Below are 21,996 nucleotides of genomic sequence, written 5' to 3'. Positions count from 1 at the left end.
CTGAAAAATCTCCAGCAAAGCTGCTAAAGCTAAAAGTGAATACAGCAAAGTTACAGGGTACAAGATCAACACCCAAAACTCAATGGTGTTTCTGTGCACTTGTGATGAGCAATCTGAGGAGGAAATCAAGAGAAAACAATAACCCCATTTACAATAGCAATCAAAAGAATCAAATATTTATGAATAAATTTAACTAAGGTTGCAAAAAACCTATGCACAAAAAACTACAAGAAATTGCTAAAAGAAATCATGGAAGACCTAAATAAATGGAAAGGCATACCATGCTTGGATCAGAAGACTAAATATAGTTAAGATGTCAATTCTACCCAAACTGATTTATAAACTCAATGCAATGCCAATAAAATCCCAAGAACTTACTTTGCAGAAAGAGAAAATGACCAATGTAATTAATTGAGTATTCAGAAATAGACCCTCTCATCTATAGATAATTGATATTTTCTTTTAAAATTTAGAAAATTTAATCAGAGTAATGGTTTCTAATGGTTTTGTTTTTTGTTTTCCTAAATAAAAACAAAAAACATGAGCCTAAGACTACCATAAGCAAAACAACTGCTAGCCCTTTTTCCAGCTAAAACATAATAGTGAGGCAGTGTCTAATTCCAGAGGGTTCAATGAAATGAAATTATTCAAAACAACTATGCCAAACAAGTACATATTTGTAAAATACTATCCTAGAAATTATAGTAATAACGAAGTTCAGTAAGAATAATTGTAACATCAATTAAATGCCAGCAGTTAAACTAAAATGAAAACAAAATCACTTTTTTATTGGTATTTATTATGTATTCACATACCATGTAATCATCTAAAGTGTACAGTCAGTGGTTCACAATATAGCTGTGCATTTATCATCACATTCAACATTTATTTCTTTTTTGTGAAAAATAACATGTATACAAAAAAGCAACAAATTTCAAAGCACATCGCAGCAATTGTAGAACAGATTTCAGAATGTGGTATTGCTTACAATTCCACAATTTTAAGTTTTTATTTTTAACTGCTCTAAGATACTGGAGACTAAAAGAAATATCAATATAATGAGTCAGCAATCATTTTCATTTGTTAAACTCTACCTTCTCTGTATAACTCCACCATCACCTTTAATCTTTCTCCCACTCTTTAGGGTATTTGGGTTATGCCCATTCTAACTTTTTCATTTTGGAAGGTGCTGTCAATAATATGGGACAAGGGGATGGAGCTAGTTGATGTTCTGGAGCCACTGGCCCCTTGTCATGTCAGGACTTATCTGGTCCAGGGACCATAATGTCCTAGGTGTTCTTTAGGATTGGCAGTAATGGTTTGGGTTGGAGTTTGGCAAGGTATATATTATTTCATATATATTTTATTGCAGAGTTGACTTAGAGAGAGAGCGAGGCCACATCTGAGCAGCAGAAAGTGACCCTCCAGAGGTAACTTTTAGGCACACTTGTGTACATAAGCTTCATAAGAGCAAGCCTCAAGATCAAAGGCTTGGTCTAAAGATTTGGATATCCCTAATGTTTGACACAGTATCAGGATTTCCCTGGTGGTAAAATTTAATATTTCCAGAGTTTTTCTCCCATCCCTCAATGGACCTTTCCAATACTTTTGATTATGTACTCAATGTATTCTTGGATTTATCCATGCATTTCTTTAAGCTATGCAGGATTAAAGACCCTTATTCTTATTCTGGGATCCCTGTGTTTGGATTGTTTAAGTGATCTATACAGACAGGTTGAGTTAGATTATGTGCTACATTAAATTTAGGTTCTGGGCAAAATAACTTCTCTTCGTTTGGTCTCAAACTGTAGATGAAGTTCTAAAACACAGACAATGTCTTTCTTACATCTGTATTCTGAATTACCTTAATCCTGACCTGATCAGATTCATTCTTATCTCTGTATACCAGGATATGCAAATATAAAACAGCCTCTCAAAATCCAGAAATAAAAATTACTGCTCTGGACTAAATGTTAGACACTGCTACCTACCAGTAGGTAGGTATAGCCTGCCAAATTCCAACCAAAGCCATTACTGCCAATCCTAAAGAACACCTAGGATATTATATAATATTTTATGAAGTTTCCACGCACTAGGGTAACTTTCCAGAAACATAAAACCTCCAGATGGGTCCCTGGACCAGATAAGTCCTAAAACCTAGAGGGCCCAGCCACTCCAGAACATCAGCTAGTTCCATCCCCCTATTCCATATTATCGACAGCCCCTTCCAACATGAAAAGGTAATGGTGGAATTATACGGAGAAGGTGGGTTTAACAAATGAGTGTGATTGTTGAATCATTATATTGATATTTCTTTTAGTCTTCAGTATCTTAGAGCAGCTAGAAGTAAAAACCAACTGTGGTTTGGATGTAGAATCATAGACACTGAGGTAATATGGGACCAGGGATATTATCTACCTCATCATTAACAGAGCCGATATAAGACAGAATTACTAACTAGTAAGTGTGAAACTTAGAAATATTTTCATTTTAAAAAATGTATTAGTTAGGGTTCTCTAAAGAAACAGAATCAACAGGAAACACTCGCATATATAAAATTTATAAAAGTGTCTCATGTAACTGTGGGAACACAGAGTCCAAAATCTGAAGGGCAGGCTGTGAAGTGATGATTCTGATGGAGGGGCTGAATGAAATCCACAGGAGAGGCTCACTGGCTGAAGCAGGAAGAGAGCCTGTCTCTTCTGAATCCTCCTTAAAAGGCATCCAGTGATTAGATTAATTATCACTCATTGCAGAAGACACTCCCCTTGGCTGATTACAAATGGAATCAGCTGTGGATGCAGCTGACATGCTCATGATTTAATTCTATGAAATGCCCTCATTGCAACAGACAGGCTAGCACTTGCCCAACCAGACAGACAGGTACCACCACTTGGCCAACTTGACCTATGAACCTGACCATGACAGTCCACCCCTTGTCAACTTGGCAGCTATACATATCACCTTAAACCATACCTAATTTATAAATAAAAAACAATAAAAAGCACATTTTTTCTTTCACCTAACAATGCTCAACTGTCCTGCATATAACTGGAAACACATTATATCTCTCTAGAATAGGGTGCAAGTCCTTGGGTAATATTCATTCTTAAACTTGATATCTTACAACCTAAGTAGTATAACATGAACAGAACAGCATTACAGTCCTCGTTTCTATAATTGATCATGTCGTCATGGTTCATATTTATCACTACCTTCTTCCACTACCCATTCCATGTTCCCTTTACCCTCAGCAAGCACTTCAGCTGGCCATGTTTCTTTGCCTTGTGGGGTGACTGACCAAACCCTCATTCCTGAAGTTTCAGAGCCTTGGTAGTCCTGCCTGGATTGGGTTGTTGCAGTTTTCCATTGATTTTAATCACAGGGCATGGTAGTGCTAAAAGATGCCCTAGGGGATCTCCTATATTCCAGGAAAACTCTTCTTTACCTCCACTGTGTAGTTACAGTCCTATTTCCCCCTGATAGTCAGGGTCAATCACCCTAGCCAATAATGTAATCCCTTTCTTGGCTTGTTGATCCGGGGGCATAAATAACCCAAAGTGACCGGGTGGCAGTCTTAGATTCCAGTTCAGTGGAATCACTGTTGTTTCTCCTGGTGGAAGCACTCCCCCTCTTAGAACTAAAACCTATAGACCAGCAGAGCTCAGGGTCACAGGTACAGGAAGCAAAAATTTTCCTAGTGGATCACTAGGGGTAATAGTGAGTGGTACCACACCCATTTCCACCCCTTGGTTCCTGGACCCATGGATCCAGGCTATGGAAGAAATGGCACCACACAGCAGATGCTGATTCAGAGCATACACAGCTTCCTGGAGAACATTACCCCAGCCCTTCAAGGAATTGCCACCTAGTTGGCACTGTGATTGAGTTTCCAAAGGCCATTCTACCGTTGTATCAATCCAACTGCTTCTGGATAATGGGGAACATGGTAAGAGCAGAGAATTCCATAAGCATGTGCCCATTCCTGCACTTCATTTGCTGTGAAGTGTGTTCCTAGATCAGAAGCAATGCTGTGTGGAATACCATGATGATGGATAAGGCATTCTTTAAGTCCACAGATGGTAGTTTTGGCAGAAGCGTTGCATGCAGAGAAAGCAAACCCATATCCAGAGTATGTGTTTATTCCAGTTAGAATAGGTCGCTGCCCCTTCCATGAAGGGAGTGGTCCAATGTAATCAACCTGCCTCCATGTAGCTGGCTGGTCACCTTGGGGAGTAGTGCCATACCGGGGGCTGAGTGTGTGTCTCTGCTACTGGCAGATTGGGCACTAAGCAGTGGCTGTAGCCAAGTCAGTCTTGGTGAGTGGAACTCCATATTGCTGAGCTCATGCATAACCTCCACCCCTACCACCATGACCACTTTGTTCATGAGCCCGTTGGGCAATGACAAGAGTTGCTGGGGAAAGAGGCTGACTGGTATCCACAGAATGGTCATCTTATCCACTTGATTATTAAAACTTTCCTCTGCTGAAGTCACTCTCTGGTGCACATTCACATGGGACACAAATATGCTCACATTTTTAACCCACTCAGAAAGGTCTATCCACATATTTCTTCCCCAGATCTCTTTGTCACCAGTTTTTCAATTATGGTCTTTCCAGTCCCAGACTATCCAGCCAAACCATTAGCAACAGCCCATGAGTCAGTATACAAACACACCTGTGGTCAGTTCTCCTTCCAAGCAAAATGAACAACCAGGTGCGCTGCTCGAAGTTCTGCCCACTGGGAGGATTTCCCCTCACCACTGTCCTTCAAGGACACCCCAGAAAGGGGTTGTATTGCTGCAGCTGTCCACTTTTGGATGATACCTGCATATCATGCTGAACCATCTGTAAACCAGGCCCGAGTTTTCTCTTCCTCAGTCAGTTCAATGTAAGGAACTCCCCAAGAGGCCATAGCTCTGATCTGAGAAAGAGAAGGTAATTTGGCTAGAATGGAGACCATGGGTATTTGAGCCACTTACTCATGCAACTTACTTGTGCCTTCAGAACCTTCTCTGGCCCTATCTCGTATATACCATTTCCATTTTATGATAGAGTGCTGCTTCTCATGCCAAATTTTATGGCTTGGTGGGTCAGACAACACCCAGCTCATGATAGGCAACTCAGGTCTCATGGTAACTTGGTGGCCCATGGTTAAGCGTTCAGTCTCTACTAAGGCCCAGAAACAGGCCAAAAGCTGTTTCTCAAAAGGAGAGTAGTTATCTGCAGCAGATGCTCAAAAATCTTAAGGGTCTGTGTTGTAATTCTCCTGTAGGGGTCTGCCAAAGGCTTCAAACAGCATCTCTATTTGCCACTGACACTTGCAGCACCATTGGATCTGCTGGATCATACAGCCCAAGTGGCAGAGCATCTTATACAGCAGCTTGGACCTGTCACAGAGCCTCCTCTTGTTCAGGTCCCCACTCAAAATTGGCAGCTTTTCTGGTCACTCAATAAATGGGTGGGAATAGTACACCCAAATGAGAAATATGTTGTTGTCAAAATCCAAAGACACCAGCTAGGCATTGTGCCTCTTTTTTTTTGGTCATAGGAGGGGCCAGAGGCAGCAAGTATCCTTCACCTTAGAAGGGATATCTCAACATGCCCCACACCACTGGATACCTAGATATTTCACTGAGGTGGAAGGCCTCTATATTTTTGTTGGATTTATATCCCATCCTCTGACACACAAATGCCTTAGCAGTCAGTCTTGAGTAGTTGCTATTTCTTGCTCACTAGGTCCAGTCAACATGATATCATCAATATAATGGACCAGTGTGATGTCTTGTGGAAGGGAGAAATGATCAAGGTCCCTGCAGAGAAGATTATGACATAGGGCTGGAGAGTTGATATACCCCTGAAAAAGTGAAAGTATATTACTGACCTTGCCATCTGACAGCAGATTGTTTCTGGTGGTCCTTACTAACAGCTATTGAGAAAAAAGCATTTGCCAGATCAAATAGCTGCATACCAGGTACCAGGGGATATATTGATTTGCTCAAGCAATGATACCACATCTGGAACAGTAGCTGCAATTGGAGTTACCACCTGATTGAGCTTACAGTAATCCACTGTCATCCTCCAAGACCCATCTGTTTTCTGCACAGGCCAAATAGGAGAGTTGAATGGGGATGTGGTGAGAATCACCACCCCTGTATCCTTCAAGTCCTTAAGAGTGGCAGTAATCTCTGCAATCCCTCCTGGAATCTGGTATTGCTTCTGCTTTACTATTTTGTTAGGTAAGGGCAATTCTAGTGGCTTCCACTTGGCCTTTCCCACAATAATAGCCCTCACTGCACAAATTAGAGAGCCAATGTGGGGATTCTGCCAGTTATTCAGTATGTCTATTCCAATTATACATTCTGGAACTTGGAAAATAACTACAGAGTGTATCTGGGGGCCCACTGGACCCACTGTGAGATGGACCTGAGCTAAAACTCCATTGATCACCTGGCCTCCATAAGCCACCACTCTGAGTGGTGGACCAGAGTGATGTTTTGGGTCCCTGGAATTAATGTCAGTTCTGCACCAGTGTCTAATAATCCCCTAAATATCTGATCATTTCCATTTCCCCAGTGCACAATTACCCTGGTAAAAGGCCGTCAGTCTCCTTGGGAAAGGCTTGGAAGATGATTAACAGTATAGATTTGGGGCAGTGTAACAGGTTTCTCCCCAAAAGGGACCTGGCATCCCTTTCATTCAAGGGGCTCTGGGTCTGTAAACTGTCTCAAGTCTGGAAATTGATTAAGGGAATGTGTTCTGTGTTTTTGTAATTCAGGTTAGACTTCTGTTCACTTGACCTAGAACTCTTTTGTTTATACAGCTCGAACAAGAATTTAGTAGTCTGCCCTTCTATTGTATTTCTAGGTACCCCATGATTTACAGGCCAGTGCCACAAATCTCTGCGAGTCATATAATTTTGATGCCTCCTTTGAGTTTGCTGTCTATTATAATAGCCACGTCTACCCTGTCTTTGGCGATTAAGTGCTGCCACCTGGCTCCTGCCAACTCAGGATCCCATCATCCCCATTGTGTTTAAGGATTCCAGCTCAGTGACAGCAGTTCCTACAGTAATATCGGACCTACAGAGAAAAGCAACTACAGAGGTCTTCAGGGATGATGGTGCTAGTCTCACAAATTTATTTCTCACTGTTCTGGCAAAAGGTGTATCCTCTGTCATTCCTGGGGTGTAAGAGCAGGCTTTGCATGATAAATCCACTCTAACATTCCAGTCTCTCTAAGCCTCTGGATCTCCTCATCTACATTATACCAGGGCAGTTCTGGCATTTCAACCTCAGATAATTTCGGCAGCCTATTGATCTATGTTTCAGCTAACCATCCAAACAAACTGTTAATATCTTTTCCAACCCCTTGAGCTATGACATTGAATGCAGAATCTCTGCTTAGTGGCCCCATATCAATTAATTCAGCCTGATCCTGCCTTATATTTCTCCCACCATTATCCCACACCCTTAAAATCCATTGCCACACATATTCACCTGATTTCTGTCTATATAAATTGGACTACTCACCCAGTTCTTTTATAGTATAACATATCTCCTCATGTGTGATACTTTGTACCTCACCTTTATGGGCCTGTTGGGACTTTAGTCTAGTTATAGGTCTGGAAGAAATGAGGGGTGGTGGGGGTGGGTCATGAAAAGAATTAGAAATATCTTTCAAGCCATTTGCTTCAGGGCGTTCATTTGCAGTTTCATCTGGTGAAACAGGATTAAGTACTCTAGGGCTAATCCCTTCAGGAGGAGGTTGTGTGGAGGCTGGAGGTGGAGTGGCTATGTCCTCAGGGCAGACTATTACTCAGCATGACCTAGGGTTTCAGCCTCACCCCCAGCATCATTACCAATCCATATGTCACCATCCCATATTTCAGGGTTCCATTCCTTTCCAATCAATGCCCTCACGTTATTGGCAGATGCCATGCAACATTGAGATTTTAGTTTACATTGTAAAGTTGCTACTCTAACAATAAGATTCTGAGTCTGGTTTTCAGAGATCTCAAGTCTATGGCTACAGGAAATAAAATTTTCCTCCAGGATACTCATAGAAACTTCTACAGCTGTCAGATGGCACTTAAGCTTCTCATTTGAAACCTTAAACCCATCCCTTTCACTCCTTAATGTATCCAGTGTATCTAATAACAACCAGCCAACACCTCTATACCTCTTATTTCCACAAAACTCCGTAAAGGTGTCAAAAACATTATCCCCCAGAACCTGACTTTGTACAAGCAAAGCATTAGGAGAATTGAATGGTGATATTTTGACTATCTCTTTTGCCAACTCACTCTATGGATTGGGAGTGTCATTCTGATTATGGGAATCAGAGTCCTTAGTGCTTTTGAGTCCAGTCAGAGTAGAAAACCATTCATAAAAACCCATTTTTGAGATTCTGTTTCTTTAGAACCACTCCTGGTACCAAGTTGTCTTAGTTAGGGTTCTCTAGAGAAAAAGAATCAACAGGAAACACTCACAAATATAAAATTTATAAAAGTGTCTCATGTAACTGTGGGAATGCAGAGTCAAAAATCTGCCAGGCAGGCTGTGAAGCTGATGATTCCGATGGAGGGTCTGGACAAACTGCACAGGAGAGGCTCGCAGGCTGTAGCAGGAAGAGAGCCTGTCTCTTCTGAATCTCCTTTAAAAGGCTTCTAGTGATTAGATTAAGCATCACTTATTGCAGAAGACACTCCCCTTGGCTAATTACAAATGGAATCAGCTGTGGGTGCAGCTGACGTGATCATGATCTAATTCTATGAAATGTTCTTATTGCAACAGACAGGTCAGCACTTGCCCAACCAGACAAACAGGTACCACCACCTGGCCAAGTTGACACATGAACCTGATCATGAGAAAAAGGAAATTGGGGACTTCTGGGGAAGATGGCAGAGTAGGGAGCTCCAGGACTCAGTTCTCCCAACAAAACAGCTATCAAACTGGTGGGTACTGTCTGAAAACTTTATTTGAAACTCCTGAGGCCAGAAGAACATTGTGCAGCAGCCAGAGAAGAGCAGGAGGGAAAGGCAGATAAATTACAGTAAAGAATTGTAAATGTTTCTCAGCAAGGTGGCTACCAACACCCTCCCCCACTCTTACAGCAGGCCACTGTGGGGTCCAGTCCCTCACTAGCTCACTGGTAACAGAAAATGACATAAAATCCTCTTCCTTAAAAATGGGGGTGGCATGACCGGTTGCTGATCATGGCATTTAACTTGAGAATTCAGATTTCTGCATCCCAGTTCTGAGCTACTGTTTCAACCCACCCCAGACAAAAGCAATGGCAGTCATTCTTTCAACCCCCTCTGAACAAAGGCTGTGACAGGCATTGTTTCAATCCTTCCCAGGTAGGGGTATAGGAGGCATTGCTTCCTGATGGCTGTGGAGGACAGTTAGCTGAAAGGCTGCATTGCTGGCAGGCCAGGAAAACTCAGTTTGGAAATCTATAAGAGATGCTCTTGAAGCCTTTCCTTATCCCTCCCCAGAGTACTTTGGAGCCAGTCTGCAGCCCTTTTTTGAATTCCTGGCCCTGTTTTGTCTAGGAAAGAGTGACTTGGGGAATTTCTCTCTGGGATGACCCTCCTCCCAGAATTTGCCCTCCAGGCAAAAGTAACATGGGACAATGAAAGGAATGCAAAAGACTGCAGAGGTAATACTCTGGGACAAAGGCCAGCCACTGGTAAATACCTGAGTGAAGGAGATCTGTCCTCTGTGAAACAGAGGGTACAATCAAGCACATATAAACAGAGGAACTCTAAAACAACTAACACAGAAAAGCCTAGGACAAGACAGAGGTCCAGAAAGATGGGGAAAACTGCAGACTGTGTTACATTCACTGTGGGCAAACCTTCCTGATAGGAGGCTGAACTTAAGAAATTCTGTCTTATCCTCAGCTGGTTTCAAAATCAAGAAACAGACATTCTTGGGGGCAAATAACAGAGTTAACATTTTAAAATATTAAAATGTGGTGTGCAACATAAAAGTACAAGACAAACAAAGAAACAGGAAAGGGTGGCTCATACAAAGGAAGAGAAAAGAAAAACAGAAGATAATGAAGAAGATGAGAACGTACACCTAGAGGACCAAGTCTTTTAAAAATTTATCTTAAAAATTCTCAGGGAGATGAAGGAAAGAGAAAGAACTAAGGATATAAGGACAACAATGAACGAACAATATGAAAGTCTTAGTAAAGAGACAGAAAGTTTTAAAAGGAACCAAACTGAACTACTGGAGTTGAAGACCATCATAACTTAAATGAAAAATACCCAGAAGGGTTTCAGGAGCAGGTTGGAGCTGGCAGAAGAAAGATTCTGTGAACTTGAAGACAAGGCACTTGAAATGAGCCAAGCTGAGAAACAAAAAGGAAAAAGAAATATTAAAATAAAAAAATAGCCTATGAGACCTCTGGGACACCATCAAGTGCACCAATATATGTATTATGGGAGTCTCAGAATGAGAAGAAAGAGAAAGGGACAGAAGGAATTGTCAAAGGCATAATCACAAAGAGCTTCACAAACTTAGCAAAAGGTGTGAATATGTACGTCCAAGAAGCTGAGTGAAGACCAAACAGGATAAAGAAGAAAAATACACCCCATCAAATATTGATTACACTATCAAATGCAAAGGTCAGAGACATCTGTCTGAAAGCTACAAGAGAAAAGCAACATGTTACATATAAGGGAATCCCAATTAGGTTAAGTGCTGATTTCTCACCAGAAATCAGGGAGACAAGAAGGCAGTGTACTGAAATACTTAAAGTGCTGAAGAGAAATAACTTCCAGCCAAGAATTTTATATCTGGTGAGACGCTCTGTGGGAAATGAGGGAGAGATTAAGACATTCTCAGATAAACAAAAACTAAGGGAGTTCATCACTACTAGACCAGCCCTTCAAGCAATGCTAAGGGGAATTCTTCAGACTGAAAGGAAAGGACACTAGACAGTGGTTCAAAGAGAAATAAAGACCTCTGGCAAAGGTAACCATGTGAGTAATTATTTTTCAAAAAAGGAAATTGGTTGAAGTACATCGAAAGCAAGATGGATTGATGAGTAAAAGGATATGTAGTATTAAATAAAGCAAATGCTAATGAAATGTTCCAGTTGTAGAGTCAAGGGAATATGTATGATATGTTAACTATACAACTTTTCTGTAGTTATGAAAATTTTCATAATAAATATTGGTGAAAAAATAGAAAGAGGTTGATGGTTAATGCAATGGAATGAATAGTGGAATGTCTAGCATTATCAACTTGACTGCATGGTAGAATATCTGTGTCAGGGGCTGTCTCATCATTCATGTCATTTTACGTTTTGATACATGTAGGTCAACTTAACTAGAATTATTCCTCAGTATCTCCACCTGCACTGCAAAACCAAGGATATTGTGAAGTCAGAGAATTTTAGAAGTCTAGGAATGTTCAGTTTAAACCTAGAGATAAAGAAAACAAGCCCATTGTGTCTGTAATTTATAAAGAACTCCTACAATTCAATAGTAAGACAACCCAATTTGAAAATGGACTAAGGTTTTCAGTAGACATTTCTCCAAAGAAGACACACAGATGCCAGTAAATATGTGAAAAGATTCTCAACATCATTAGTCATTAGGGAAATACAGTCGAAACCATAAAGAGACACCACTTCACACTCATTAGAATGGCAGTAATTGTAATAATAATAATAATAAAAGACAGATACTAACAAGTGTTGGTAAGGATGTGGAGAAATTGGAACCTTCATGCACTGCTGCTGGAAATATAAAGTGGAGCAGCCACTTTGGAAAATGGTTTGTTAGTTCCTCATCAGATTAAATCTAAAGTTATCATATGACCCAGAAATTCTACTGCTGATATGTATCAAGAGAAATGAAAGCATCCACCCCTCCAAATGTATATAGGAATGTTCATAGCAACATTATTCATTGTAGCCAAGAAGTGAAACAACCCAAATTTCTATCCAGTGGTGAATGGTTAAACAAAATGAGGAATATCCATATAATAGAACCATAAAAAGTATTGAAGTTCTGACACATGCTACAACAGGGATGAACCTTGAAAATATTATGCTAAGTGAAAGAAACCAGTCACAAAGGGCTGTATATTGTCTGAATCCATTCATGTGAAATATCCAGAATAGGCAAATCTATAGAGACAGAGATTAGATCAGTGGTTGCCTAGGACTGGGAAGGGTATAGGGCAGGGTAAAGGAGAGTGACTGCTGATGGGCAATGGGGTTTTTATTTGGTAGTGATGAAATGTTCTAAAATTTATTGTTGTTGTGATTGCAAAATTCAGTGAATATACTAAATACCACTGAATTGTAGATTAATTTAAATAAGGGTGAATTTTACGGTAGGGTAACTATATAAAAATAAGGTTATTATGTAAGAGAGAGAGAGAGAGAGAGAGAGAGAGAGAGAGAGAGAGAGAGATTAATTAATTAATTAAAGCAGAGAAATGAAGGAACTTGCCCAAAGAAAGCTATTATTATTAAAGCTGAGTCACAGAAACTTTGCTTCCACTTCATGCCTCTTTCCATTATGTCCTTCTTCTCTTGTCTCTCTGGATACTTAAGGTGCAATTAAATCTTTCCTTTTTCCTTCCTTCCCTTCTTTCCTTTGCCTTCCCTTCCTTGTTTCCTTTCTTCTTTTTTGGTTTCTGTCTTCTTTTTCCTTTCTTCTTTTATCCTTCATGCACTTCCTTTCTTATTTTTTTTCTCTTCTTTCGTTCCTTCTGTCTTTTTAATAAAAGTATGTTCATTGATCAAGTATCATATCTTGTGGGAATTTGGGTTATTCAGAGCATTTCACAAGCACATGGCACTGTGAATCTTCAGGACAGAAATCTAGGGTTTGTTGTCTCCCAGGCATATATAAAAACAAATCCTTTCTGGAGAACATTGCTAGAAACCAATATTCCTTGGAATATACCCCAGGAATCAGTGACCTGAGTTGCTGCACAATTGCCTTTTTTGTACACTCAGCATAGTGTGGGTGGCATTTTCTCAGGCCAAGATTTTTTCTCTCAATATCTTTTTGCATTTTCTCCCATTTTAAACTTTCAGCTCTCTTCACGGCGACAGCAAGTAAGTGAGCGATTGAATGAATGGGCAGTCTTCAGCGAAAAGAACAAGGAGCTTTGTGAATGGCTGACTCAGATGGAAAGTAAAGTTTCTCAAAATGGAGACATTCTCATTGAAGAAATGATAGAGAAGCTCAAGAAGGTAGGGGGCTCTCGTCTGTACATGTTTTCAGTCTTCGTGATGCTTAGGCATTATTTCTAACAGCTTCAGAAGCTAACCTTATTTACATTTCTTTTCCTACCAGAGGACCACTCTATTTTAAATGCTTCATCTTTCTGATGGAAAATCAACTTGCCTGAAAAGACCTGCTTTACATAGAAAATATATCGAATATTTTCAGTTTGTGGTGGAATAGATTATCCGCTGAGACTGTTGCTAACTATTCAAGAAGAATAATTCATGTGTATCTGTTTTTATTTTATTTTGTATTTAGAGGTAAAATCACTAGAGAGGAACGAAAAGGAAAAATTATTGGAATAAATTAAACATTTTCCCTATAAAAACATGGTTTATAGGCCATAATAAAAATAAGTACTCTCCTTAGAATTTTGGCTTCATCTCATTTTCAAGTTACGTATGCTTTATTATAGTTTTTTCTATACCGACATGGACACAGAACATTTTTCATGACTTTGTATAGAGCAGATCAATTTAGCATTTTGGTGTTTTTGACGATTTCAGGATTCTTTCTTCATGTTTTTCTTGAACAATTAGTAATTTTAGTATTATTTTAGTCTGTGTTGCACATATTGCAATCTGATGTGCAAATTTTATTGATTTGCTTATTATCTGCCTAGAATGGAAGCCCCACCGAGCTGTAAGCTTCGTTAGAACAGGGACTTGGCCAGTTTTGTTCTTTGTTATGCCCCCAGCTCCCAGAGAAGTGCCTGACTTCTCATAAATACTCAGTGAATATGTATTAAATGAAAGGGTTACAGTGCATTCATTCTGAAAAGAAATACAAGTACGTATTAGGAAAAAAAGGCTTCCTTATCCATGTATACACATAGGGAAGAAAAGCAAAAACTCCAAACCTAACATATAATATCAATAACCTTATAGGTTTCTTATTAAAATTGTGAATTCTATAGATAAGCAATTGTATATATGATATGGTGAACCTGTAAAATGTGGTCTAAGATGATGCAGTGTTCATTGTAGCAGCTACTAAAGGCACTGCACTTAGCTAGGCACTGGGAGTCTGAGAGTTCTGTGCTAGCCATGATTAACATACCTAGATATTAAAGTAAAATTTGCTATAGAATATATTTTGGTTAAGGGTATCTATAGCCTCAGTGATTTTCATTATGAAACTTAAAATATGTATCTTGGGGACATAGAAATAAAGCTCTCTCTTGAACAAAATCAAGTCAATTTAAAATTTAAGAAATCTTTAGCGAGTCACATGGACCCCCCTGTTATAAGTCATGGGATTGAAAAAAAAAGTCTTTATGAGCTTGCCTATGGTGTCTCTTTTATAAAGAAGAATAACCCCAAAGCTTGATAATCCTGCGGACATAGATGAAAACAATTGGTAAAGCAATTGAAACCAAGATATTAACAAATCAGAAACATTTTAATCTAAAAAGAGGACCAAAAAGGAATAATTCTTTTGAAATAATTGTTTTCCATGGCACATTTTTTTGTGAAATACTGTAATTATTAATAAGTGCATCTCGTGCATTGGCCTTTGCATCTCCTTGTGTTGGAATAACAGAATAAGGAGGCTGGTTGAATGATGAGGGTGAGGTGAGTACTCAACACTGGGATTTAATAAAATGCCACCGGCCCCTCGCATTCCTTTGGGGCCCTCATTGATTAGGAAGCTGACTTGGGAGGATCACCCTGTACACCAGCCTTCATATAGTATTATGCTGAGAGAATATTGACTGTGTATCAGGCACTTAAGCCGTACATGAAAAGGTTGATCCTAAAGAATGGAATCTCCATCACTGTGGCAAGAGAGGAAGAGAATCAGGGGGGTTAGAGGGTTTCCTCTCATCGTCACTCAAATTGTAGCATTTAGTGGCCTCGCTCTTGCAAACAGACCATCAGAGTCTGTTCTCTTTAACCAAAACAATTTTTAAGGGGAGTTGGGTCAGAAATGGCATAAACAAAGGTCTGAGACCAACAGTTTCTCTAAGATTAATGGGTATTATTCTTTAGAATTCATTTGCGGTTGATTTTTTGTGCGTATAATATTGCCATTCTATAGAGGCTATCTCTTTAAAACAAAGGAACCCATTAAAAATATGCCGCACTCTAAACTCTATTATCAGCTTCTTGGTAACCAATTGTTTGAGGACTGATTTTAAGTACAGTACCTGGTTGGTGATTGGAGCCATAAGGTTTAGTGTCTCAGCTTTAAAATCCATTAAGTTTTGTCTTCTGTATCTATGTACATTTAATTTTTTTTTTTAAACTCTCATTTAAAATAAATAAAAAGCATCACCCCATTTCCTTAAAAAATATCTATATAAAAATTCAGGCCTGACTTTAGCAGGATTGAAGCAATAGAAAACTATAATTATCATGTTTCTAGTAGAACTGAACTAAATGCATTAAGAATATGCTTTCTGACCTCTATGATTGCTATTTATTATGCAGGATTATCAAGAGGAAATCGCTGCTGCCCAAGAGAACAAAATCCAGCTCCAGCAAATGGGAGAAAGACTTGCTAAAGCCAGCCATGAAAGTAAAGCATCTGAGATCGAATACAAGCTCGGGAAGGTCAATGAGCGGTGGCAGCATCTCCTGGATCTTATTGCAGCCAGGTAAAAAAGGACCTATTAATAGGACCTGGGTATGCAGGATTATAAAGCATTCAGAGCATCTTTCATTTCAGATAATCCAGCCAATCTCTCCCTTTTGTCATTAACTCCCAGTCTTAGTCCACCATGAGAGATTTCCCAGTCTCTCTTTCCCCATCTCTGTCTTTCTTCAGGCATTTGTCTGCTATTTTAGCCCACACCTGTGGTTAGCATACCATGAACAGAGCTTCATTCTTTTCTCATTTCTTTTAAAGGCACTTTCGTTAACTTTAAAATTATCCCGCTGGACGGTGCGACAGTGACTCAGTAGCAGAGTTCTCGCCTGCCATGCTGGAGACCCAGGTTCAATTCCTGGTGCCTGCCTATGCAAAAAATTAGTAAACTAATTAATTTAAAAATTCTTCTTTTTCTGTAAGTCTAGTGGTGTTTGCATCTAGCTGAGAGAGAGTCATATACAAACAAAATGCGTCCCCAAGAGAAAATTCTTTATGTCAGGGCTTCATGGGAATCCAGCATCCCATCAGGAAGAAAATGAACCTGCTGCTGGGTACGTCTAGAGGGTGGTTTTGTCTGAGGTAGCAAGAGAAATGTCATCCTATTCCTTCTATGTACCTGGTTAGCAATGGGTAGGGAAGAAACAGATTATTGTCATACTGCCTCAGTTGGGAAAACAAGTTGCTACATTTTTATAATTTTGTGTTTAGCATTAATGATAACTCTAAGTGTCTGCCTTGTACTTGGAAAACATATTTTACATTGTTTCTGTTGCCCAAGGGCAGGATGATCTAAAACAATAAAAGTCAAAAAGAAAAATTTATGAAGGTCCTTACTAGCAGCATAGAAGTTAGATATGATATGAGTGATGCACTGTGTTGTTTCATATAAAAGCAGGGAATGCATATGTAAATTCTTTGTTTTAGATGGACCTGACTTCGTGTTGGAAGTACACCACATGAGGGCAGAGAACTTTGTCTTGTTCGCTGCATATCACTAGAAACAAGAACAGTGCCCGGACATAAAGGGGCACAATAGATATTTGAATGACTATTTGAATATTTGAATGATAGCAGTTCTTCTTGATAGCAGTTGGGACAGTTGGAATGTTGCAAATGCTTATGACTCACAGCCTTTTGGGATTTTCCCATAATGCTCTTTCTGTCTGATTCCTTTCGTTAGCTGTGCTGCGTAAAGGTGGACATGAGATAGCACCCTTTGAATGCTGTGTACCCACTAAAACCATGTATGGGCACGGCCATCCTGTATGCTAATTTTGAAAACAGTATTATTGTTTGTTTTTTCTGTATCAAAGAGCATCTGATTTAGGAAGAAGGTGAGAATATCATTTATTTTAGCAACAGTAAGAGGAAAATGGAACAAATATTTGTAAGCAATTTTTTAAATGTTTAGCAATAGCCCTCTCATAACTAGCATTTGTTGAACACTTCCTTTATGCCAGTGGCCATGCTCCGGGCTTCAGAGGCACTGCCCACGTGACGCTCACTGTACCACATGTGGCAAGCATTATGCGGCACCCACTTTACAAGTGAGGAGACAGAGACCAGGCTGCCCACACTCACATACCTCTGAAAAGCAATGTCTACCCTATCTGACTCCACAGCCCATACTCTCAACCATTATGCTTTCCTGCCTGCCAAGCTTTTTTCCTGTTACAGAAAATGTAGCTTAAGAGACATTACATCCCTGTATTCATTTCAACAATTTAATTTCTCAATTCTTTGCCAGTAAAATCCTTGCAATGTGACAGGGTCTGTGAGGGACTCTCAGAGGCCCAGCCTCAGGGAGTACATGGTGGGAACACAGACATAGAAAGAAATCAAGTCAAACAATGTGATATTTGCCTTGGTGAAGGTGCTAGAAGGAGATGGGAATGTGTTTCAGCTTAAATTGCTCTAACTATTTAGACTAACGTAGGATTTAGAATCCCCATGCAATGTGTAGCCTCACTTCGCAGCCATTAAAATGATAAACTCTCATTTCAGAAGGACAGTCTGAAGCCCCTGGTAATATAAATACCTTTTTTCTTCAGGAAGCTGTCTACTTGGTAAACAACCCTGGATTTTTTTGGTCAGACTATGACTCATGGATTGAAATGCATTTCCACATAGTCCAGTTAAACTAGTTAATGTTCTTTCCTGATTTTTAGTGGCTTGGTGGAGTGGAGAACGGGGTTGCAGTGTGTCAAAGGTGTTTCAAATTTAATTTGAAATAGTTTGGTTATATGCAGCTAGCTTAGTGTACGCCTAGCTATTAGCCAACAGTTCGCCAAATGTATTTGTCACTTTTTCCTCAAGGGCTTGTGTATTTATAACGTTTTTTTTTTTCTGGCCATTTAGGTGAGAATTTTCTAGCTGTTATTTAGTTTGTTTTTCTAAAAGATGCACTGCTAAGCTTGATTCGATTAGACATTTATAAGGTACACATGATTTACACTACAGTCCCTAAAAAACTCATTTGTTTCCACGCCTACAGAGGCATATCATACACACATGTAATTCCGGTGGGAGATTTTCTTCTCAGCTATTTCTAATTACCTCCTTCCAAATTAGACCAGATGACCTGTAAATCAGTAATGTGTTTTAGAGTTTAATGCCTCAGTGGATTCGTTGTCTCCTGTGCAGCCTCTCCCCGAAGGCCTGTGGCATTTCCTTGTCATCTGGCTTCACTCATGCATGGACTGAATGGCTGTCCCTACAGTCACCTTTCCCCAGCAACTGCTGGCTGAAACGTCAGCTTTCTTTGACTCACTCTCCTTCATGACTCTTCTCACTTCTCCCTTTTTTGCACTTCTTCGTTTAAGTGCAGAATAACCTAGCCTGTACTTTTTAATATCTCCGGGCTGTGTAGACGCCCTAGTGGGAATGGAGAAGTTATTATTTTCAGGTGAACATCCTCCCAGCTAAAAAAATATGAATTATGTCTTCTAAACAAGTGCACATTCAAAAACGTCATTTGTAACAAACTTATTGCCTACAAATAAAAGGAATACCTTTTTTTTAATCAGTGAAGTTCTGAGTTTATAGAACAAACCATGCATAAAATATAGGATTCCTACACATCACCGTTCTAGTAACACCTTGCATTGGTGTGATCCATTTGTTACAGTGGATGAAAGTACATTTAAAAAAAAAAGAGCAATAATTTTCAAAGTACATTTTAACAAGTAGTTATAGAACAGATTTCAAAGTTTGGTTTGGGTTACCATTTCATATTTTCAGGTTTTTCCTTTTAGCTGCTCAAAAACACTGAAAGCTAAACGAAATATCATTATAGTGATTCAGCAGTCATACTGGTTTGTTAAAACTTGTCTTCTCGGTTATAACTTCTCCTTCTCCTTTGAGCCCACTCCCAATCCATAGGGACCTTTGAGCTGTGCCCATCCTAACTTTTTCGTGTTTGAAAAGGGGTGTCAACAATATAGGATAAGGAGATGGAATTAGTTGATATTTTTGGCGCAGCTGGCCCCTCTGGGTTTCAGGACTTGTCTTACCTAAGAACCCTCTGGCCCTGGCACCATGAGACCGACAATGCCTTCTGGACTAAAAGAGGGAAAAGAAGTGGATCAAATAAGGTATCAGTGGCTAAGGGAGTTCAAATACGGCCAAGAGGCTATTCTGGAGGCCACTCTTGTGCAAGCTTCAGCTAGATATTGCTAATTGTCGTGGTTTGCTAAGTTCTAACCGGCAGCATTCCTGTGTCCGTAAAGAACACCTAGGATTCTAACTGAAACTCTACAAAAGTTTCATGCGCTGAGTCTACTTTTCTAAAAACCTGGGTTTGTAGGCCAGACAAGTCATGACAGTACATTTTAATAATTGTACAATTTGCTGGAGCCCATGGTTTAACTTAGGGTTCACTATTTGTGTCATGCAGTTATTTTTGAATCACATTCATATCACATTTGCCTTAGTATAGGCCAGTCTAGGTACAAAGTAAATGCATTTTGCCTTGATATTTTTTTCTTTTGATACAGTTTACTGAGATATATTCACACACCCTACAATCCATCCAAAGTATACACTCAGTGACTCACAGGATCATCACATAGTTGCAGTCATTACCACAATCAGTTTTAGGACATACTTATTACTCCAAAACAGTAAAAGAAAATCCAAAACATCCCACACCCCTACAGCCCCCTATCATTGACTCCTAGTTCTGGTGTAGTATATTTGTTACTATTGATGAAATAATATTAAGATATTACTCTTAACTGTAGTCCATGTTTGCATTAAGTGCATTTTCCCATATACCACTTATTAACTCCTTGTAATAGTGTCATACGTTTGTTCTAGTTCATGCAAGAACTTTTTTGTTACCTGTACTGTTAATCACAGCCATTGTCCCCCACAAGATCACTGTGTTATGCAGTCCCTTGTTTTAGCCTCTGGCTCTCCTTCTGGTGAAATACATGCCTCTAACCTTCCCCTATCAATATTCACATAGACTTCAACACTGGTAATTATACTCACAATAGTGTGCTACCATCTCTATCCATTTCCACGCATTTAAATTCAACCTAGTTAAAAGTTCTGCATATATTAAGCAACTGCTCCCCATTCTCTAGCCTTATTCTATTTCCTGGTAGCCTGTATTCTAGGTTTTATGTCTACAAGTTTACATAATATAATTAGTTCATGTTGGTTAGAGCATACGATATTTGTCCTTTTGTGTCCGATTTCCCTTAACGTAATCTCCTCAGCCGTGTCTTATCCATGTTGTCGTGTGCTTCAGCACTTCATTCCTTCTTAAGGCTGAACAATATTCCATTGAATATATATATATACATACCATGTTTTGTTTATCCATTCATCAGCTCATGGACACTTGGGTTGTTTCCATTTCTTGGAAATTGTGAGTAATGCCGCTGTGAATATCAGTGTGCAAATGTCTATTCATGCACCTGCTTTCAGTTCTGCTAGATACATACCTGCTAGCAGGCTTGCCAGCTTGTATGCCTTAACTTTTCTTTTTTTTCTTTTTTTTTTTTTTTTTGCATGGGCAGACACCAGAAATCAAACCCGGGTCTCTGGCATGGCAGGTGAGAACTCTGCCTGCTGAGCCACCATGGCCCACCCTGCCTTGATTTTTTAAACTATGTCACTAAGCACAGTCAGATTTTTAGGGCAACAGAGTTTACTCAGTTATTTTTTAGGATTCATTGGATAATGTTCTTGTCTCTTGCCCCTATTTTCTAGATCTTCTCTGTCCAATATAGCAGCCACTGGCTATGTGAGAAATTTAAATGAACTAAATTAAATTACAGCTTAATTACAGTCAGTCACTAGCAGAGCATTTTAAGGGCTCAGTAATCATGTGGGGAGAGTAGCTACGGGATTGTATGCTGCAGATACAGAGCATTTCTGTATCTGAGAAAGTTCTATTGATCAGCACCATACTAGGCAATTAAAAAGCATACCCGAGTCTTGGTTTTCATTAACAGTCAACACAAGAAATTGCCATTGGCGAGGCATTACCTTTACTTCTATAGAACTTCCTTGAAGGATACTGGCCCTCACTTTTCAGTAACTGCTAGGCAAGAACCCATATCTTAATTTCTCTAGAGCTTAGGACCCAAGAAATCTGTGTTTTAGCATTAACAGTCAGTGTTCCTTGCAATAGACCACAAATTACTTAACATTTCCCTCTTTGTCATCCAGGAAAGTCAGACTCAAGTTATTTGGTCTGTTGTAATGATTTTTTTTTATCAACTGGATCCTCTAATATAAGTATATTCCTCTTCCCTTTACTAAATCTAACTCCCCACTCCCTAAACAAAAGCACACTTTAGTTACTGGCTTGTTTTTGTTTTTTGTTTCTAAATAACAACTTTATTGAGATACAATTCATATGCCATGCAAGTCACTATTTAAAGTGTACGATTATATAGTTTTTAATATATTCACAGAGCTGTGCATGTATCATCCCAATCAATTTTAGAACTGTTATCACCCCCCAAATAAAAACCCCATTAGCATTAGCAGTCACTCCTCTTTCACTCCCACAGCCTTAGTCAATCACTAGTCTACTTTCAGTCTCTATAGATTTCCTTACTCCAAACAGTTCACTAGATGGAATCATACACTATGGGGCCTTCTGTGACTTGTCAGTTTTTAA

General features: G+C 39.4%; 1 protein-coding gene across 14 annotated transcripts in view; it reads left to right on the top strand.

Moving 5' to 3' along the window:
- The window catches only part of SYNE1 (spectrin repeat containing nuclear envelope protein 1), a 536,476-nt gene that overhangs the window by 460,933 nt on the left and 53,547 nt on the right, over positions 1-21,996 (top strand). For all 14 annotated transcript variants that reach the window (XM_077149294.1, XM_077149293.1, XM_077149295.1 and 11 more), the window contains 2 exons: positions 13,073-13,231; positions 15,698-15,864. In XM_077149294.1, coding sequence (XP_077005409.1) covers positions 13,073-13,231; positions 15,698-15,864 — 326 coding nt within the window. The remainder of the gene's footprint in view (positions 1-13,072; positions 13,232-15,697; positions 15,865-21,996) is intronic.

The sequence above is a fragment of the Tamandua tetradactyla genome, chromosome 2 (assembly GCF_023851605.1).
Source record: "Tamandua tetradactyla isolate mTamTet1 chromosome 2, mTamTet1.pri, whole genome shotgun sequence".
Classification (NCBI taxonomy): domain Eukaryota; kingdom Metazoa; phylum Chordata; class Mammalia; order Pilosa; family Myrmecophagidae; genus Tamandua; species Tamandua tetradactyla.
This window is presented reverse-complemented; position numbering and strand designations above follow the sequence as displayed.